Source organism: Pleuronectes platessa, chromosome 13 (assembly GCF_947347685.1).
Source record: "Pleuronectes platessa chromosome 13, fPlePla1.1, whole genome shotgun sequence".
Lineage (NCBI taxonomy): Eukaryota > Metazoa > Chordata > Actinopteri > Pleuronectiformes > Pleuronectidae > Pleuronectes > Pleuronectes platessa.
Genome location: NC_070638.1, coordinates 8,774,285 through 8,793,020, shown reverse-complemented (window position 1 = coordinate 8,793,020; position 18,736 = coordinate 8,774,285). Strand labels below are relative to the sequence as shown.

General features: G+C 40.0%; 1 protein-coding gene across 2 annotated transcripts; it reads right to left on the bottom strand.

Moving 5' to 3' along the window:
* Positions 1-2,389: 2,389 nt before the first annotated feature.
* On the bottom strand, positions 2,390-17,727 carry pcmtd1 (protein-L-isoaspartate (D-aspartate) O-methyltransferase domain containing 1). Of its 2 annotated transcripts, XM_053437513.1 has the most exons (7): positions 17,476-17,727; positions 13,324-13,404; positions 9,563-10,033; positions 8,406-8,508; positions 7,611-7,782; positions 5,421-5,544; positions 2,390-5,067 (listed from the first exon to the last, which is right to left on the bottom strand). In XM_053437513.1, the coding sequence occupies exons 3-7, from the start codon at positions 9,867-9,869 to the stop codon at positions 4,688-4,690; spliced, it is 1,086 nt and encodes a 361-aa protein (XP_053293488.1). In that variant the 5' UTR covers positions 9,870-10,033; positions 13,324-13,404; positions 17,476-17,727; the 3' UTR covers positions 2,390-4,687. The 2 variants fall into 2 exon arrangements, with proteins under 2 accessions (XP_053293488.1, XP_053293490.1); XM_053437515.1 differs by lacking the exon at positions 13,324-13,404.
* Positions 17,728-18,736: the final 1,009 nt, after the last annotated feature.

The following is an 18,736-nucleotide window of genomic DNA, read 5'->3' as shown; positions in this document are numbered from 1 at the left end:
AAGTAAAATAGAAGTGGAAAAAGTCCAAGTTCAGCAGTTGAATTTGGATTGAATTGATCACATATTTGTTTTCTGGCTGCTTTAACGGAAGAAATGACTGGTTTCAGATCAGCGTGTGTATAAACTTTCTCCACAACCTTAGTTCTTTCTCTCTGCATATCACGTAGACCTGTGTCTGAGGTCAGAGCGTAACCATCTGGAGGAAATCCTGGACTGTGGTTTCTATAGTGTGAAATGAGAATTTGATAATCGGGTTCACCATCCACTCGACCATAATCTGACTCAACCCGCTTTAAACGTGATTAGAAACACCTTTCATAATCCTTTTAGCATTATTTCCCCCCTAAAGCTTGATTATGTAAATAAACACTGACATTCAAATGAACTCAGAGAATTATGAATCATGGGGAACTACTCGTAGGGATTACTGCATTTGTTGATTTGAGGTGCACCGGAGACGACTAGCTAGATACTGCAGAACCTCGTCCTCTCTCCATCCTTTACTCTATGGACCAATTCAGGAGAACAAAGATCAGCGATGGTGTATTTTTGGAAGATTTTATCTTTTTGACTTCAGCTTGTAAATATGATAAAGAGAAGAAACTATAACTTCTGGAGGAAAAAACACACCGAGAGTGGAAAACAGGAAAACCCGTAGCAGAGGTTGGAGACGGCCCTTTAAACTTCACCCTGTGTTGTATTGTTTATAAATCCTGCGGAGCCACAACTAAACGATCGCGTCCGACGAGAGAGCTCCGGCGCAATTAGTCACGCTCTTACCTTCCATTTACCAAGTAGAATCTGAGCAGAGGAGGCCCGTGGGTCAGTAAACTCTGGGGGATGGCAAATTAAATGGGGTCAGTAAAGAGCTCGGCGCCGCGCGGGCTTGTTAAGCTGACTCGTGTGTATGTGTGTGTGTGTGTGTGTGTGTGTGTGTGTGTATGTGCACGCGCACGAGGGAAAACGAATGGCGGTGCAGTCTATGCAAAAGAAAGTCCGAGTGATGCTTCTGTGCTTTAAAAATGATCTCGGTCGCATATATACCCTTATAACACGGGATTCTAGAGGGAGGTTTATTTTATTTTTTGCAGATGTTTTATTAACAAATATGCTGTGTCAGAAATGAATAAATGAGAACTTTTATAACACACGAGCCACGTGCAATTGGTTTTATTTGACCGTTCCCCGCTGTGATAATCACCGTAACATCCATCCAATTCATCAGCAGTACTTTTACCCAAGTTGGGGGTCATTCCACAGGGGAGGAGTCAGTTCACAGCTTCACATGTTGAAACATTAGCTTGAGCTGACGAGTTAAATGAGTCTCAGGGGTAAACGGTGCTGCAGCCAAAGTGACCTCTTCTTCAGACGTAATAAAACAACAGGATGAAAGCACAACACGCCTCCATACGGCTCGTGTGGTGTCATCCAAGTGTCCACAAGCCCCGATGTTCATATTCGACTCTTAACATGCTCATTTACACCGTGTTTTTAACCTAAAAGTCCACTAGCAGACGTAGAGATGCAATTTACTGGTGCGTCCGTGAGAAGGTGATACCTATGCTACAGCCAGCAGATAGAGAGATAGATACTTTATTGATATCTTAGTTTTGCTTGGGATAAAGACAGGAAATGACAAGAAAAACATTCTTTTTACATGCACTTTACCATAACTCCAGGTAGCCTATGTTTTTTATCATCTGTCCGTTTGTTTGTTTGTTTGTTTGTAAACAAGAGATCTGCCCAGTAACCTCTGGGCAGATGACAATGAAAGACGTGCTGCAGGTCAGGGAAGAACACATCACATTTTGAACCAGGATCAGGGGAACTAGGAATTCTTTCCAAAGGGAATAATTAATGGTTCTTCAAGTGGTGCTTTTAAAGATTAAAGGGAATAAAATAAAGCTACTTGGAAACAGTTTGTTAAACCAACATAGATCTGTAACACATATACTCGGTTTCTATTGTAGATAAAAGCCTTATTATGGTTTCTGGTTCATGTCTGTGCGTGTTTACGATGCACAAAGTTACCAGATGAGGTTTAATTGACGTTTACTTATTGATTACACTCAGTGTGTTTAAAACGCTGCTTCCCAATTAACCCGAGATAAGAAAAAGATAACTGACACTGATGAGTTTTGAGGCTTCATGGTCCCGGCTTTGACTCTGAGACCTTCATCCCATAATCCCTCTCTCTGCTCTGACGTGTGTGAGGTAAAAGAAACACAGGCTTTATTCCTGCAGACACCACCGCCGCTGCTGCGCCTTTATTAACGTCGTGACTCATTTGATTGCTCGCCCACGTCGGACGTGAACTCAGGGAAGAAAACAATCGACTTAAACAGACAGAAACAAACGAGCGCTGTTACAATGATTGGAAGAGGCATGATGCGACTGTGACCTTTATTTTTTGTGCCAAACATTTACGGAGAAACAACACATTTTCATAATGAATTGCACACTCTATGACAATATTTTGCTTGATAAAAAAAAATAGTAACAGAACCGTTTTGGCTCTTTATAATTATCGTTATATGAGAATTGGTTGTGACGCGTCCTGGTGCCATTTTCGTCGTGTGTTACTTGAGCCTGGTGCACATTGAATGGAATCGAAGCAGTCCCATTAACTTTGGTGCGAGGCGTGACCTGAGAGTGGAGGTTGGAGGTCCCCTGCTTCCAATGCTTAATGTGCTCCCTAATTAGCTATTCAAATTCAGATAATGGTATATTATTGGTTGCGTGCATCTAATTATTGTGATTGATTGATATTGTGCAAATCCAATGGGACTATGTTGTTGTTTGTAATTAAAAGCTGATAAGTTATTATCCATTATTGCTTAATCGCAAAAGCTTTCCAATGAAGAAAATGCAAATAAAATAACCAACTAATTTAAAAACTTTACGGAAAATAAACGTTACCTCTTCACACACAAAAACTAAAAGAATTAACAGCCCAGTTTAAAACAAAAATATTTGTTTTCATTACACCCAAACCAAAAAATGAAGAACTATATCACAAATATATGTCACCTATTAAAACAGCAGTGGAGGTTTTGATTTACAGAGTTCCCAGTGTCAAGATACAGTACAGCGAGAGGGTGCTACAAAATAAAATGCCAGTCAAACTCTAGGCAGAATCATAAGATAACAATACATATATCACCTTTATATTGAAGAGAAGTAATATCAACAACATTCAACTCAGCTTTTGGAAAGTACTAAAAACTATGCATTCAAAGTAAGATGAAGATTTTCCAAGTCTGCGTTGGTAAAGCATGAAGAAGAAGTGGGACATCTATCAGTGATGTGCTGTTTTTCTGTTTCACCGCGGAATGTTTTAGTAGAAAATATAGCATCATCCAATGCACTGTGCCAGGGAACTTACAGAAATCCCTGGTGTGATGGGTGCCTTGGCACTTAGAAGCCATCACTATCAGCGACGCTCGGCAAGAACGTTGTACTTTTATTTAACAGGATTTACGTGACGGTTTATTTTAGTCCACGTTACAGATGAAGCCCCAAAAAAACCACTGCACCTTCTTTTTTATCGTTCACTGGAGGACTGCAGGTTTAAAGGTGCTTTGCTGGACACGTGCGTCTCAGGTCCAGGATACAAAAAGGCTTCAAAATCCTCCATGATTCAGATTTTGCATTGGTGTCAATTAAAAAAAAAGGAGTTTGTCTCAAGGCCATCTAATCGATTAGTCATCTCCGGTGAGCGATCGATAAATGTGAAGCAAAGTCAGGAACACCCAGGACATAGACACTATATTCATGCATGTGATCATTACCGACATCTGCCCGTCACCAGCTCTCTTTACAAAAGTTGAACACGCAAAGTATTAAACACCCGTCATCATTTTTTTTTCACAATTTCAAACCTCTGATGTGATTAATGAGACTTATATATTATCTGCATTAATAATAGAAAGAAAAAACCACGGAGAGGAGAGGGGCCCACAACACCTCATATCAAATGTTACTCGTATGCAAAGTGAGGAAACGGGTACATGGTGTGTGAGCACCTTGTGGAAAACGTTCCATTAAAAGGTGCCGTGTAGAAAAAACTAGGAACTAATCCGGTCTCTTGACAACTGTAAAAGGAAGGTAGAAAACCACGGTGACCTAAAACAAATCATCCAGAGGCGTAATGACAGAAGTGCCCCGGTCATTATGACATAAGAACAGGAGGATGTGGCCTTGTTTGACTTTCAGCGTCTTTTGTTCCTTCTCAGCATCGTTTCACTGCCGGACAAGGAGTAAGGTAAAGCTTCTAAAAAAGGTGCAATAAAAGTCTTATTCTTTATCATGATCATATTTAAACAAATATAGTAAGAACTTTTTTTATAATTTTTTTTTTCATCTGCACACTTCTGCAGAAATCCTGACCATGTGATAGAATCTGACTCTCAAAAAATGTTTTTTTTGGAAACTATGTCCATTAATTGTACTTCTTACATCTTTTTTTTTCTTTTTTGATATACAAATCAACAGAAGAATGTCAACAAAAACTAACAAGTCACGACAATCAAAACATTATTATCCAATGTTATCTATGACGTCTCTTTCATTTACAGTTTTGTCATCGAGATTTCATGGAAATAATGTTACAGTTGTACTGAGGAGGGTGAAGACCAGCGATTCATCAGGAGCTGCACCCGATACCAACAGATACCGAGGGAATCAGTCATTTCTCTCTGTAATACAGCAAGTATGCCTTCAGGGACTCAGGCAGTGGCAACGCCATTATTTGGTCTCTCAACATGTTCACTTGCTTGAGGATTTCAATCTCGCCAATGTCTCTCTCCTCCTCCTCCTCCTCCTCCTCCTCCTTGTGTTCATCCACGGCGTGCTCCTCATCCTCGCTCTCCACCATTTGGGGGATCAGCTGGTTGCCCACGAAGACATACGTGTTGATGCGTCGCCTCCGGCAGCGCCTCCTCTTGCGCTTCTGGGGGATTCTCTGCAGCAGGCCCTTCTCCAGACTGTCCTCGTTGGCCAGGCTGCGGAGGGTGCGGCGGATGTAGATCCGAGAGAGATCCTGCAGGCTGCGGACTGTCACCGGGGCTGGGGACAAACGGAGACGACACAGCTCTTCAGGGCGATGCGCCGCCACAACAACAAGAAGAATCCATACAACTGTACCCTTTAAATAGGTCAGCATAAACAATTGAGGCCGTCAAGGAAAAGTCTGTCTCAGTAATTCAAGGAAAGGAAATAAGTGGCACTATGAAGCCGCCGCGGTACGAGATTCATACGTCTAAGCAAATATGGCTTGAGGATTCATCTCGTCACATTACTTTAAATGAACTGTCTGACTTTAAAAGATGTGCGGCTTTACACTTCAAGACGGGTTAGGCATAATAAAACATGAGGACTCAAAGATTTGTTCTTCTTGTGTGGAGTCTGGGGAAACTTACGCAGCTGAACAGCGTCAGGCTTCTCTCCGTCAGCTCTACTCTGCTGGGCCAAGGGGGCAAAGGACACTGCCAAGATGTTTTTGCTCTCCCATGTGCACTGACCAGTCCTGGTTATCTGGGTCAGCTGCATACAGAGACAGAACCTGAACTCAGCACTGAACACTTATAAAATATGAACTACTGCATAACATCAGGGAACAAGGGCTAAAGGCCGAGACCACCTTCGAGCATTCTTCGATATATATTTTTTATATCATGTCTTAAGTTTGCACACATGCTGGTGATAGTTGTGTGGATACTCAGCAGCAGTCTATTTATTTGCAGATTGAATACTGAGGATTCATGTCAACGTTTGATTCAATGCCAACAAGTAATAATTATCTCAGTATAAATAAATACATTATTTACTTGGTAAACAACAGTCACACACACAAAGGTGTTATCCAGATTGCAGGTGGTCATTACAGGTGGCAGATGTATAAACTCTGTGTAACCAGATTATAAATATATAAACCACGTCCCAGGAGAAGACGTGAAACTTTCTCTACATTTGCATATATGCTGTCAGATTAAATAACAGCATCAAACATTAACCCCGTTTATTTTTTATTTGCCTTGTGAGCAAACACGGTGTCATTAAAAGACTGTGAGGTTGCTGCTCTTTTCAAAGGCAGCGATCTCAAGGCTGTACAAATGAATGGGCCGCCAATAAAGATAACATTTTCTATGTGTGAAATACTGTGACATAATTTATGATGAAATGTATTTATATCTAATGAAGAAAACAATCAGTTGATGAGTAGATTAAAACTGACAGTTATATAAAATGTTGTCGTATCTGACTAATCAACGTATTTTATCCCACTAATTTAAAAATGAAACAAGATATGATCTGTTTTTCTTTTCCAGATGAAGACGACTCTGTCAAGAAAGACCCGAGTTCAGCAGCAAAACAACCAGCAGCCTGTCACACACTATCCAGTACAGACAGCACCAGCATCTATAAAATAAAAGTACCACAACTATATTATTTATATTTATCTTTGTGCCATTATTTACAGTTCAATAAATTCTACTCTGCGGAGTGACTTGTAACACTGGTCACAGCCAGGGACACTAAAAACAAATAAACAAGATAGATGTTTGTTTTATGATTTTTTAAGGACATCTAGCAGCATAACTATGACAACGTAATATAAAGACAAAGTTGACAAAGTTTCCACCCGAAGGACCTAGAGCTTAATTAAGTTTACCCCCAAAATAGTCCCTGCTCAGGGGGTGGATACGTTACAATATACAGGAACCTTGGGGGTGGAGCTAGCAGTGCTAAAGATAAATGATTGGTCGAGTACGCCAGCGTTTTATCTATGAAATTCTGTTTCTTTTTTATCAGTGATTCGGGTGAATACATTTTGAGACCCGTGCTCTTTTCTTTTCCGATCAAAAGCAGCACAGCTTGAATCTCCTCTATGTTTACTGCTGTTGTGTTGTCACTCCTCATTGGTGTTGGAACAGCTTGTTGTGGCTCATCTCCCCCTGGTCTGTAGTTTGCAGTCGAAACACATCTCGGTTCCTGGGACCTTAAGTTTTTGAAAACGTTTAGGAAAGTTGTACTATCATGCTGTTAAAGATCCCTGATCCATATCCTGTTTAATGATTTTGTCCAACTTGATTCATGTGTCCAAGCTGGTTTCATTCTTAATACCTTTTACCTTCTTTAATAAATAGCAAAAATACATTATAACATCAAGTTGGTGTCTTTTAAGAGCACTGTTACCTGAACTCACTTCAGAGTGTATACTGAAATTAACTTTTGCTCACGGTACCTAACCTAAGCCAGGGTTTTTTTTTCTTCCTTTTAATAGATTCAATTGCCCTGAGCCCTTGGCCCACCCTCCTTCCAAAAAAAGGTTCCTGCTGAACATTTTCTCCACCGACATTCAAAACTATCACGACTGACCTCTTACATGGCCGACGGTCTGTCCACACATCCACCATTTTAAATAAAACATTCTGGTGTGTGCTCCTTACACCGCTGCTCAAATCCAGGGGCAGTTGTGGCTCAATAATGCATGTGAAAGTTGCATAAGCAGTCCTGTGGGTCAGAGCTATTTTACCTTGCGTTCCCCCATGTGCTGGCACTTTGTGATGTGCAAATCCTGTGTTATACTGGTGCCTTGTAGCACTTACCTGATCCTCTATAGGCATCACCAGAATTCCTCCAATTTTGAGCAGCACTTTCATGTAATTTTCATGGTCCTTCTGAACCCCGGCGCCACAGTAAATCCGGTCGTATTGATGACTGTCAGTGGAGATTTCGAGGCAGTTCCCCACCACAAAGACGGGTTCGCAAACCTCAAACCTGTAAAAATGCATAATAACACAGACAGTGAGCAAAATACAGGAAACAAACAAGAAATCGTCACATATGTGGTTTGAATACATTTAATCATTGTTAAAGGAAAAAACATAAATATGCTATTTCATTTTCTTGCTGAGGGTTGGATCAGAAGACTCTCTTATGTGTTTGGTAGAAATAAGACTACAGCAAGCAGCTGTTTAGTTTGGCATCGAGAGTAGACACCGGGGAAAACTGCAAACCTGTCTCTGTCTGAAGGTTAAAAAAATCTGCTAACAAGCTCATTAATTAACAAGACATATCCTGCATGTTGATACGGTTGAAAAACTGAAGTGCAAGAAAACTGCTTCAGAAACTTTCATTGTCTCGAATTTATTAAATTCAGTTTATGTACAGATTGAACACAGGGAAGGGCCAGGATAGCTGTTTCCTCCCATTCCCAGCCAGCTGGCTGTAACCTAATATTTGATCGTCAGATATCATCTAACATAATCCCCAAAGTGTAAAATTATTCTTTAGAAAAAAACCACTGGATGTATTCAGATCTAGTAAGGAACATTTTCTTTTTTAATATGATCTTTTTATTTAAGTCTCAAGAGAGTGTATTTCCCCAAAGATGTACTCACTTATCAAAGCTGTCACTACTCTTTACGAAATCCTCAAGTTTCTCTCTGGCGTATTCAACCACGTCCTTGTGGAGCTCAACTCCATGGTTCACACCAAATGGCCCTTTAAACAAAAGGAAAGAATATATAAACATAAAATAGTAAATATAAAAAATGTATATTGTGACACAGCTAAAGTACTACCTATCATGTAAAGCTGAGACAAACACTTAATCTATCAAATGACAGATATTAACAAGTAATCTTTATTAAAGAAATGCTGAACATGATCTGATTCCAGATCCTCTTACGCTTTAGGAAATAATAATTGGTATCATTTACCATATCCATTTATATATTTTTTAGAACAATTCAAAGAATTTCACCAAGCATTTCCCACATGTGGTATTATCACCCCGTGCAGTTTCCTTGTACATATTTCTACATATTTATTTTTCCAAATTCATATAAGGTCACTGACCTCTGACCACTGAAACGTTATTATTTGAGTCCAAGTGACAACAGGATTAAGAGTTGAAGAAATTCCCTCAGGCAGTCTTGAGGGAATATTCAAGAGGCCACAAACATTGTTGAGGGCCCTGTGACCTTGACCTTTGACCACTGATATGTAATCAATTAATCAATAAGTCAAAGTGAATTGTAGCAGGTGTGATGAAATTCCCTACGGACAGTCCTAATATATCACATTCACAGGGATGTGAGGTCACTGTGACCTTGACCAAAATTGAATCAGTTTTTCACTTTAGCACTTGATCCTATTAAATCTCTATATATATATATATTTAATCCTTAAGAGGCGACAAATCATTTTTTAACCTCACTGTTTCTCATGGTGGCCCCTGCAGTCTGCAGGTTAAATTTCATGTGATTTGAATATTATTTAGTCAATGTGACCTTTAAGTGTTGAACACTGAAACATGATCATTTTTAGGCAAAGAAATTGCTTTGTGAGGTCACGTGACCTTGAATTTGACCACCAAAAGGTTATCAGTTCATCATTGAGTCCAAGTGAATACTTGTACACAATTTCAAGAAATTCCCTCATAGAATCTTGATTAGGAAGGAAACACAACCGGAAAACATAATGCCTCCGGTCATTTGCTACCGCCGGCACGGAGGCATGAAAAAAGTCATGAAAAAGGGTACACGATGCTTACCTATGATAAGACCAACCATTGTGCTTAAGTAGCCGGTTCCGCTGCCCAGATTGAGGAAAGAAAGTCCTGGCTGCAGTTTGAGGCCCTCCATCACCTCAGAGTATATACACGGAGCAGACAGGTGTATGTTGCCATGTTTCCACGCTAAGTCTTTGTAGGCACTGTCCCGGTAGCCATCCAGATAGTAGTCACCGCGGTCTATGGCCCGAAATGCCTGCTCGACTTTTTCCGTGCGAATATACTGAGCTTCCTTCAGATTGTCAATGAGGTCGTCGTTGTCCTCGCCGGCGCTCACGGCTCCCCCCATGGTGAGAAGAGCAGAGGAACACAAGGGGGCGGAGTCGTACTCAGGATTGAGTGGATCCTCCTCACAGTGGCATGGAGATGAGCGACTGGCTGAGGGATCGTGCTGCTTTGACTCCTCCTGAAAGCGTCCGTTCAGACAACGGTCAAGTCCAGGTGGAGCGTGACCTGAGACACACAAGATAAGCACGTTAGAGCGATCTATGTGTAGTGTTCTGATTCAATACGCTGATAATAGTAAAGATTTGTTAATAATCTCTCGCAGCTGGGGTTGTTTTATGATGAAAAATTATCGACTGTAGGAGAAACAGCCTGAATAATCAGTGACATATTCTGCTACAGTTATGTTCTCCCTAATTAATTCCCCTCAGGAAAAAACGTAGGCGATTTATGTCTTGAGAAGCATTTGCAGATTGCCAGATGAAACAATTTAGCTGTATTTGTGTAAATGTTCATGGCACACATTGAATTAATGAAACTGTCATGTTTGACAATAATCCAATAATACAACATTTTCCCTTTAACTGCCAAGGGTCATTGATATGTTACATCTATGATTTTCCTACAATGACAATAAAAAAAGCTTACTCGACAAGTTTAAATATTTAAAGAAAGCTAGTTAATACAAAAATAATGAAATCAATTATACTTAGCTGCAGTTCTAATATTTTAATCAACAGCTCGATTTCACTGCCTGCTACTGTTTTCAGAGCCTTGTAATTTATTGAAGAGAATACAGATAAGTTAATGGAGGTTTATGTTTGTTTTTATCATTTTGACCTTTGATGTAAACAAGACATTTTATGTTAAACAGGAAGTTAAAGAGTAAACAGGAAGTAGAAAGTCCACTTGTTGAGCTACGCTGAAGCCTGCAGCCCTGAATGCTAATGCTAAGCACAGCCTATAAGTTGTCTTAAGTCTAAGTAACATTTTGTGAACTGATGACTTTGTAGAACATCATACAGTGTGTTAACTTCTTTGTTACCTTCATTTTGCCCCATGGGGATTCATATGACTGCCATGCGTGCACCTTAAAAGTATATGTTTATTGAACTGTTCATTTTCTTTATGGGGAATGGGATACTTTGTACCTAACTCATGGTGTTTTGTATTTTGATGTTGCAGTTTTTACTATGTCTGTTGAGTGGTAAATGTGAATAAAGTTCATGAAGGAGAACAATGCTTTCCAAGTGTCATAAATGGAAGAGTCAGCTGCATCAGGGAACCAGTGAGGGCAGAACAGCTACAAACCCTGGTGTAAGTGTCACTGTCTGAACATGCACATGGAATTTTATTTAGTTTTATTCATATATATATATAAGTGATATTACCTACTGTAAAACCTGTTGATGAATAAAATGCCTAGAGTTGTCTAGCAAGCTGCACTCGCTGTAAATAGAAGAACTTATTGTTAGACTGACGCACTTGTGGCCTTTTAGAGGGTCATTAAATAACCAGACAGGAATGACTCAGTGTGTGAGTTAAATACCTGATCATGAAGGTTAGACATTACGGTGGTGTAAAAAAAACAATCACATAAAATTCAACATTACCATAGGTCACTCACAGATTAACACCATCCATTATGACCTAATACACGATGAGATGTCAAAGGAGCCGCTGCGATGGCAAATACTCTGAAAATGTTAATTGTCTCTCAGTATATGGGGCTAGTTTATCAGGTAGCTTTGGATTGTAAAGTTCTTCTTTTTTAAATGTTTAGACTGCTGTGTAACTAGTAATCCAATTCCTCACAGACAATAAACTGATTATAATCACATTCCAACGAAGCCTCCTGCCCAAACATGCTTCAGATTTGTACACGTTTTTCATTGGAAATTTATTTCACAGCCTGCAGTGACGAAGCTGTTTGCACCCAACCAAGGTTCAGTGCAGGAGTGTAATGATTTCCTCTAAACATTACAACCTTTGTGAAGGTTTGATTTATTGGATGTGTGTCTGTGTGTCTATCTATTATGCACGTCTTTTAAAAATCATACTAGATAAAGGAGCCACTCTAATAATAGAATGTTTGTTTTATACAATATGTCAATGGCGCCTGCACAGACATACTGTACCTGCTACACTGAGATACAGAATATGGGGTGAAACAAAGGGGAAATGCTCTGTTGTATAACAGTGTTTTTCATTCAGCTGACTCCACTTATTCATGTTCTTTTCTTGTTAAGTTCTGAACACGTCTAAAAACTAAAATGGTCTAACGATTCTTTGGTTAAACTGCTGACAACTCAAGTTCACACTTAAGCCATAACCCCATGATTATTTATTTTAATGGGTCACAAATTTAAAAGGGTGAGAACCATTGCTATGAGGGCATTTTTTGATAAAATATGCACTACATGAAAAAGGGTGTTCTGATTCTGATTCTGATTCTGACAATTATTTAGATTATAAATAAAGTCAGATTGATATGGATTATTTGGGGCTGATGCCCTAATACTGGGGTGTAAAGAATTTGCTGAACCGGCTTGATATTTTACAGTTTAAACTTTATTATTAATAACTGTATATGAAGATGGATGACTTCTTCATCTTGATCCATCTTGATCACCACCTGGTGGCTGGCTGCAGTAACGGTCATAAAGCCAAAGTACACAATAAATAGCATTTCCTCTGTAATTTTACATTCTAAGTAGTTATATGATGAAATAAACAATGGGGTGAGAAGCCATGACTGACAGCTAAGACTTGGTCGAGCACGAACATTGGCACAACCTCGATACTGCAGCCCTACACAACAATTACTGTTCTGCAGACTCTGGCTACAAAAACGTCAAAATCACAAAATGGCGGCAATCGTATCCAGGATAATTTGGCTTCATTTTTGTACAGAGGCCGGAGATTCTAATATTAAATCCACCTTGATACACCTTCTATCTAAATAACTATTAATGAAAACACAAATACATGTACAAATATACAGAATGAGAAAATTATGTGGAAAATAATATTTTTTTTGTGTAACATATAAATATATATTCTTTATCTTTTTGCATTGTTTGTACTGTATAAGAAAAGTGTTATTATCTTCACAATCTGCAAACATAAATACGGATACTTATATGTTGATGAAATGCTTTTTGCATTTGGCCAGTTTTATCGGCAAACTGCTGAATCGGTCGGCTTATAATTATAAATACTGAGCTATTGACTTTACTTTATAACTTCTCCTTAAAGGTATATTGTTGCATGCTGATGTTTCAACATTTTATAAATACTTAATTTATCCAACACTGCCACAGGGTGAATGTGTCAACTGTAGCTGCAGATGCAAACGAACGAGATAAGTCTTGAATTCCCTCTCTGCCCTCTCAGCATCTCTACATCTGACTCAGCTAATAAAGACTCAATTCAGAGGTGACTTTGTAGTGGGAGGCCTGGCAGGTCATTTACTACTGGCTCCTCCTCACAGGCAATAAAGTCATTGATTCACTCACCATTGTTGATTGTACAGTAGTGTGTATTTTATCCCAGTTTCTCCCTCTGCCCTCCCCGTAATGCAGAGTCCTTTGAGTAGCCTGCAGTTGAAAGAAGATCCAGGAAAATGGGTCAAGGGAGGTATGCTGTAAGCAAATTGCTCCTGGGAACTGCTGCACAGTCAGAACAATGATAATCTTGAGTCTTAAAACAGGTCATTATTCATCCAGTCCTTAAAGAAAAAACAACAAAGGCCACCCAGATAATTGAATTTGTTGCAACAGTCTTTATAAACAGGAATCTGCTGGTAAACAAACACACAGGGTGTCCTGGGTTTACCCCTGGTGTGTGTAAAAAGGGCATGGACGCCATTTCAGGGCCAGCCGGGTTGCTGTGACCCGATTAGGGACACCTCGGTGAACCAGGCAGGACGACGGAACATGTAACAGATCCTACGGCCAACACAAGATCACCTCTCGTGCTGTAACTAAATACCACAGGCCTGTCCAGGCAGCACCAGGACATACAGGCTGCTGATCAACAGTCAGAGGGTGGTCAAATTTTTGGTTGTCTGAAGTGTCGGCTCCACGATAAATGCTGGTAACCATGAAGACTATCACTTAGCAGCTCTGTCTGTGTGAATCTTGAATCTTACAGTTATTTTTAGCCACCCACCCTATTACCATGGCTCTGGGTATAACAGCATTAATTAGACAGTCAGACTCTTTGGTGATAATGAATTTGATGATTGCCTCATTTGATGTAATTAGTCCTCATCTATACCTGCAAAAGTTAAAGTTTTTGCATCCTTTAAAACGCTGTTTAATAGATATTCCACAAACTAACCACGACCCAGTTTTCATTACATGACAGCCCAGGATAAATTATGATCTTGGTCATGCCTTGACCTTCCCTGTAGTATTATATAAAAATGTCCAGTTTAAAATAAACATAACTTGAAATATGAAAAGCGGAGCCCTATGAAAATGCCTGCATATTTTCATGCTCCCCGGAGGAAGAATTCGATTGACCTAGTGACCTTCACAGCAGACCTTTTACACTTAATCTCTTGAGAGCAAGTGGTCATTGTAGAAAGTGAATGTTTTCAAGAGGAAGAAATCATTTCATTGTTTTGAGCTCCATGAATAAAGGCCATTTTTCCTCTTTTACTACATTAAGTTTGGAGGTAGGACGACAAACATTTATATATGAACACAACGTCCTCTGAAACAACTGTAATAAGCATGTTGTGATATAGTGACATACCACTGACTTTAAGATACATGAGTGTGAGATAAAAACCTCCATTTACAGTTCTGCTTTGTTAGTTCCGCCATTAAACTAGGACGTGCCTACTACCTCCACCAAGGAGGTTGTTGTCACTCCTGTCTATTTGTTTGTTGATTGTTTGTTTGTCAGCAGAATTATGCTAAATCAACCGAGCATATTTCTAAGAAACTTGCTGGAAGTTTGGGACACGAGCCAAGACAGAGCCAATCCGATTTTGGCACAGATCTGGGCAAAGTAGCAGTTCCAGGAATTTATTTCTGCTTTCTTTGACATTATGGGAAAAAAACTGATTTGCCAAGAATGTGTAATTAGGGGACTGATATTAGTGAGTGTGTGCAATTTGGTGTGGCTTGATTGAATCTGAGTGGACTGTTGGACTACAGAGTGCTATTGTGGTTTTATATTTGACAAAGCCTGTATCTTGTGTGCTGAAAAGTCAGACCCTGTACTTTCCCTCCGATGGTACATTTAAATGCTCTGTTCAAATCAGTCTGACAGGAATGTCTTTTAAATACACTGCAACATCTATTTCGAAATAGATCTTGCCAGTAGTATTTCTTCCCTGCTGTTTTGGGCAATGATAGTTGTAGTGTCATATCAAAATGTATCATTTCAATTCCACAGCTACACAAGATACCAAACTTTTGAGTCACCCACCATAATGAATCTTACATTTGCATCTTTCTCAGACAAGAATATAGGACAGACTGTCATGCAAACCTCTGAACTGTTTCATGCTCGACACTGGATAAAGCCTTTTGATTTGGGGAATAAACAGGCTTTTCCTCTGGTTCCACCCTCAAGCTAGTGGAGCGTTCAGACTTAATTAAAAGTGCATTTCATCATTCTCACATCTCTCTCTCTATATATTTATGCGAATTTGACCACTAGACTCTGTGTTAATTAGCCACAAACAGCCAAGAGATGTGAGAGTAAAAGGCATTTGTTGTGCCAGAATGACAACAGAAACAGACACCATGCTAGGGTGTTATTGTGTTTGTGTAAAACAACTTGTGTTTTCAAAATGTACCAGTTGTGTCTCTTATTCTCATCTGCAGCCTCTTCAGTTTGCTCCCGCTGCGATGAGTCATACAGTTTTGTGTCAAATAAAAAATAATTTTCTTCCCTTCAGGTTGTGTCACCTTGAAAAACCTCAAACTGTTTGTATCCCTCCTCTGACTGGGTGCAAAATCACAACGCCTCTAAAGTTTACTTTGCTTTACTTTGTCTACACACATCTTAAAAACACTAAATCATTTATGAGCCTATGACTTTATATTATTATGTATGACAGGAATGTCAGCCTGGCAGCGCAGTCAGCAGGATGACAGACTTTGAGTGTTGTCAACTGCTATCAACACAGGGTCACAAGTGTATTATGGCAGCTACAGCTGAAGCTAATGGTAGACCTATTGTTTGAAATGAAATGGTTCCAGTACAGCACCGCATTTTTCACTGTGAGATATTAGCTTTTTTGTTATAGAAATGTCCTCCACACATCCACTCACAGTGACTCCTATTGAGGATCTCCTGACATGTTCTGACAGGGGCTCGTTCAGACATTATCCTGAGTTTTTAAAAGCTCGGACATTTGAGTTCACACTTACAGCCCCTGTATGTAAACAACACCTTACACTGACTAGCTTTCAGCGATAACTAAAGTACCGTGGCACTTTATGTTGCACAGTGTATGCAACACAAGTTACTTTTTGCAGTGCATTTCTCTATATGCTTGTGCTGTGACATTTTGCTTGTTTTGTGACTTTCTGCAGCGTGTTTCTGTATTTGATGTGTTGTGACTTTTTGCATCATGTTTCTTCATTTGCTTTTGTTGTGACTTTGTGCAGTATTTGTGTCCCCAATTGATGAAGTTGTTTTCTTAATTTGCATGTTTTCTAAATCTATTTACATGTGTTTTGTTAATCTGCAGTCTGTTGAGCTCTCTGCCACTTTATGACCTTATCACACATGTACTTTGCATGTCTGGGGACACTCTAGTCGAGACTGATGTTCCCAGATGTTCCCGAGTTCCCTCAACTGACACCTGACGAGGCCAATCAGCGCCGCACCTGGTCACGTGACACAGTTGCCACACAGACGGCGGCTCGTCGGCCAATCAGAGAGCCGGAACACTTCTGCTCGCACTGCGTGTGACGATGGAGCAAAACAACAACAACAAGCGATTTCATGAAACGTTGTTAATCATGGCTGCTGCTTCACCGTCGTCCGCGAGGCAACACACGACGAGACACTGTGACACGCACTGACACTGACGGACTGTGTGTGTGTCTGTGTGTGTTTGTATGTTTTCATCCAGTTTTTATTCCCAAACTAAACGCAGGCGCTGCTCATCTCTCTGCAGTGCGATTAACCTCAATCTTTAAACCGGTTAGAGGAAGTCGCTCACAAATCACAACTGAGTGGAAATGGATAAAAAACAGAAACGCTCATATCGTGGCTTCTTCCGCCCGATGGAGCGGAAGTCTGCGCGTCAAACAAAAACAATAACACGCAAAGATGCGCAACATTAAAAAACAAAACAAAAAACGAAGGGAATTCCGCAAACGTCATCCATCTAAAGTGAACGGTTTAAATAGTTAGCTTAGCGCTCGTGTCACCTTGCGGGTTGTCGGTACAAGTGAGCTAAAGTTAACCTGGCTAACGCTAGCTGCTGTAGGGCCCGAGTGCGCCATCACCCAGACAGAGACAAAGCGGGTTAGGTAAGCGCTGCTCCTCTCTTCCTGCTGCCGCCGCAAACACCGCAAAAACACCCCGCAAACTCAACGCTGACACCCCGCGAACTCAACGCGGACAACCGGGGAGCGAGCACACACGCGAACCGCCGCTGGCTTCAAAACACAGAAATGAAAACAAATACTCACGGAGTTGTGTCGCACCAACTCGCTCCTGAGCCCGGGGCTGCTCCGTGCGATGCGACGGTCAGTGAGTGACAGTCTCCGGGAGAGGAAGCGGAGAGGTCTCCTCTGCTGGAGGACGACTGGTGAACCCTGGTAACTCGTGTGTTAACCAGCTGGTCGGTGGGTGCAGGTGGAAGTGGTGTGAGCGCGAGCGGCCGAGTTCCGAGTGGAAGAAGAAAGAAACAGCTGAGGAGAGGATGTAAACACAGATCACGTGGTCTGAGAGTGTTGTCGACAGAGGGAAGCACTGTTGCTTCACATCTCATCATCCATCTATCCATCATTCTATCTATCTGTCCATCTATCCGCCTATCTGACTATATATATGACTATATATATATATTCATCCATCTATCTATTCATCTATCTGACTATCAATCTGACTATCTATCTATCTATCTATCTATCTATCTATCTATCTATCTATCTATCTATCTATCTATCTATCTATCTGTCCATCTATCTATTCATCTATCGTCTATCTGACTATATATATATATATATATATTCATCCATCTATCTATCTATCCATGTATCTATCTATCCATCTATCTGACTATATATATATATTCATCCATCCATATATCCATCTATCTATCTATCTATCTATCTATCTATCTATCTATCTATCTATCTATCTATCTATCTATCTATCCATCTATCTATCTATCCATCCATCATTCTATCTATCTGTCCATCTGACTATATATATATATATTCATCTATCTATCTATCTTTCTATCTATCAATCTATCTTTCTATCTATCTATTCTAGTGTTATAGGTTGAGTTTGGACCACCTCTGAACTGTTGGTTATAGTTGCATTTAACAGATTATATTCTGAATCCTTATTGTAAGTTTGGCCTTTATCAGCAGAGTACTGTATACCTACATATACAGTAAAAGATGTAGGAAGTACTTTAAAACCATAGTACAAGCACCTCAAATATGCACGTAAATACAGTATTTGAGCAAACGTATGCAGTATCTGTCCATCTAGAGAAAAGCTGTTGTTAGCAAACACAAAAATAATCGATCAATGATTAATTTTACTTCCGTTTGTTTATTCATTTCATTACTGTGTAGTTTGATGCATGTTTTCCATCTATTTGAATTGGAATCATACTAAACGGTGCCCTCCGTCTGTGTTTGTATCTAATAAAACAGCCACTGGCAGCTTAACAAATCATCACACCCTAAATACTGATTCAAACTTAACAAGAAC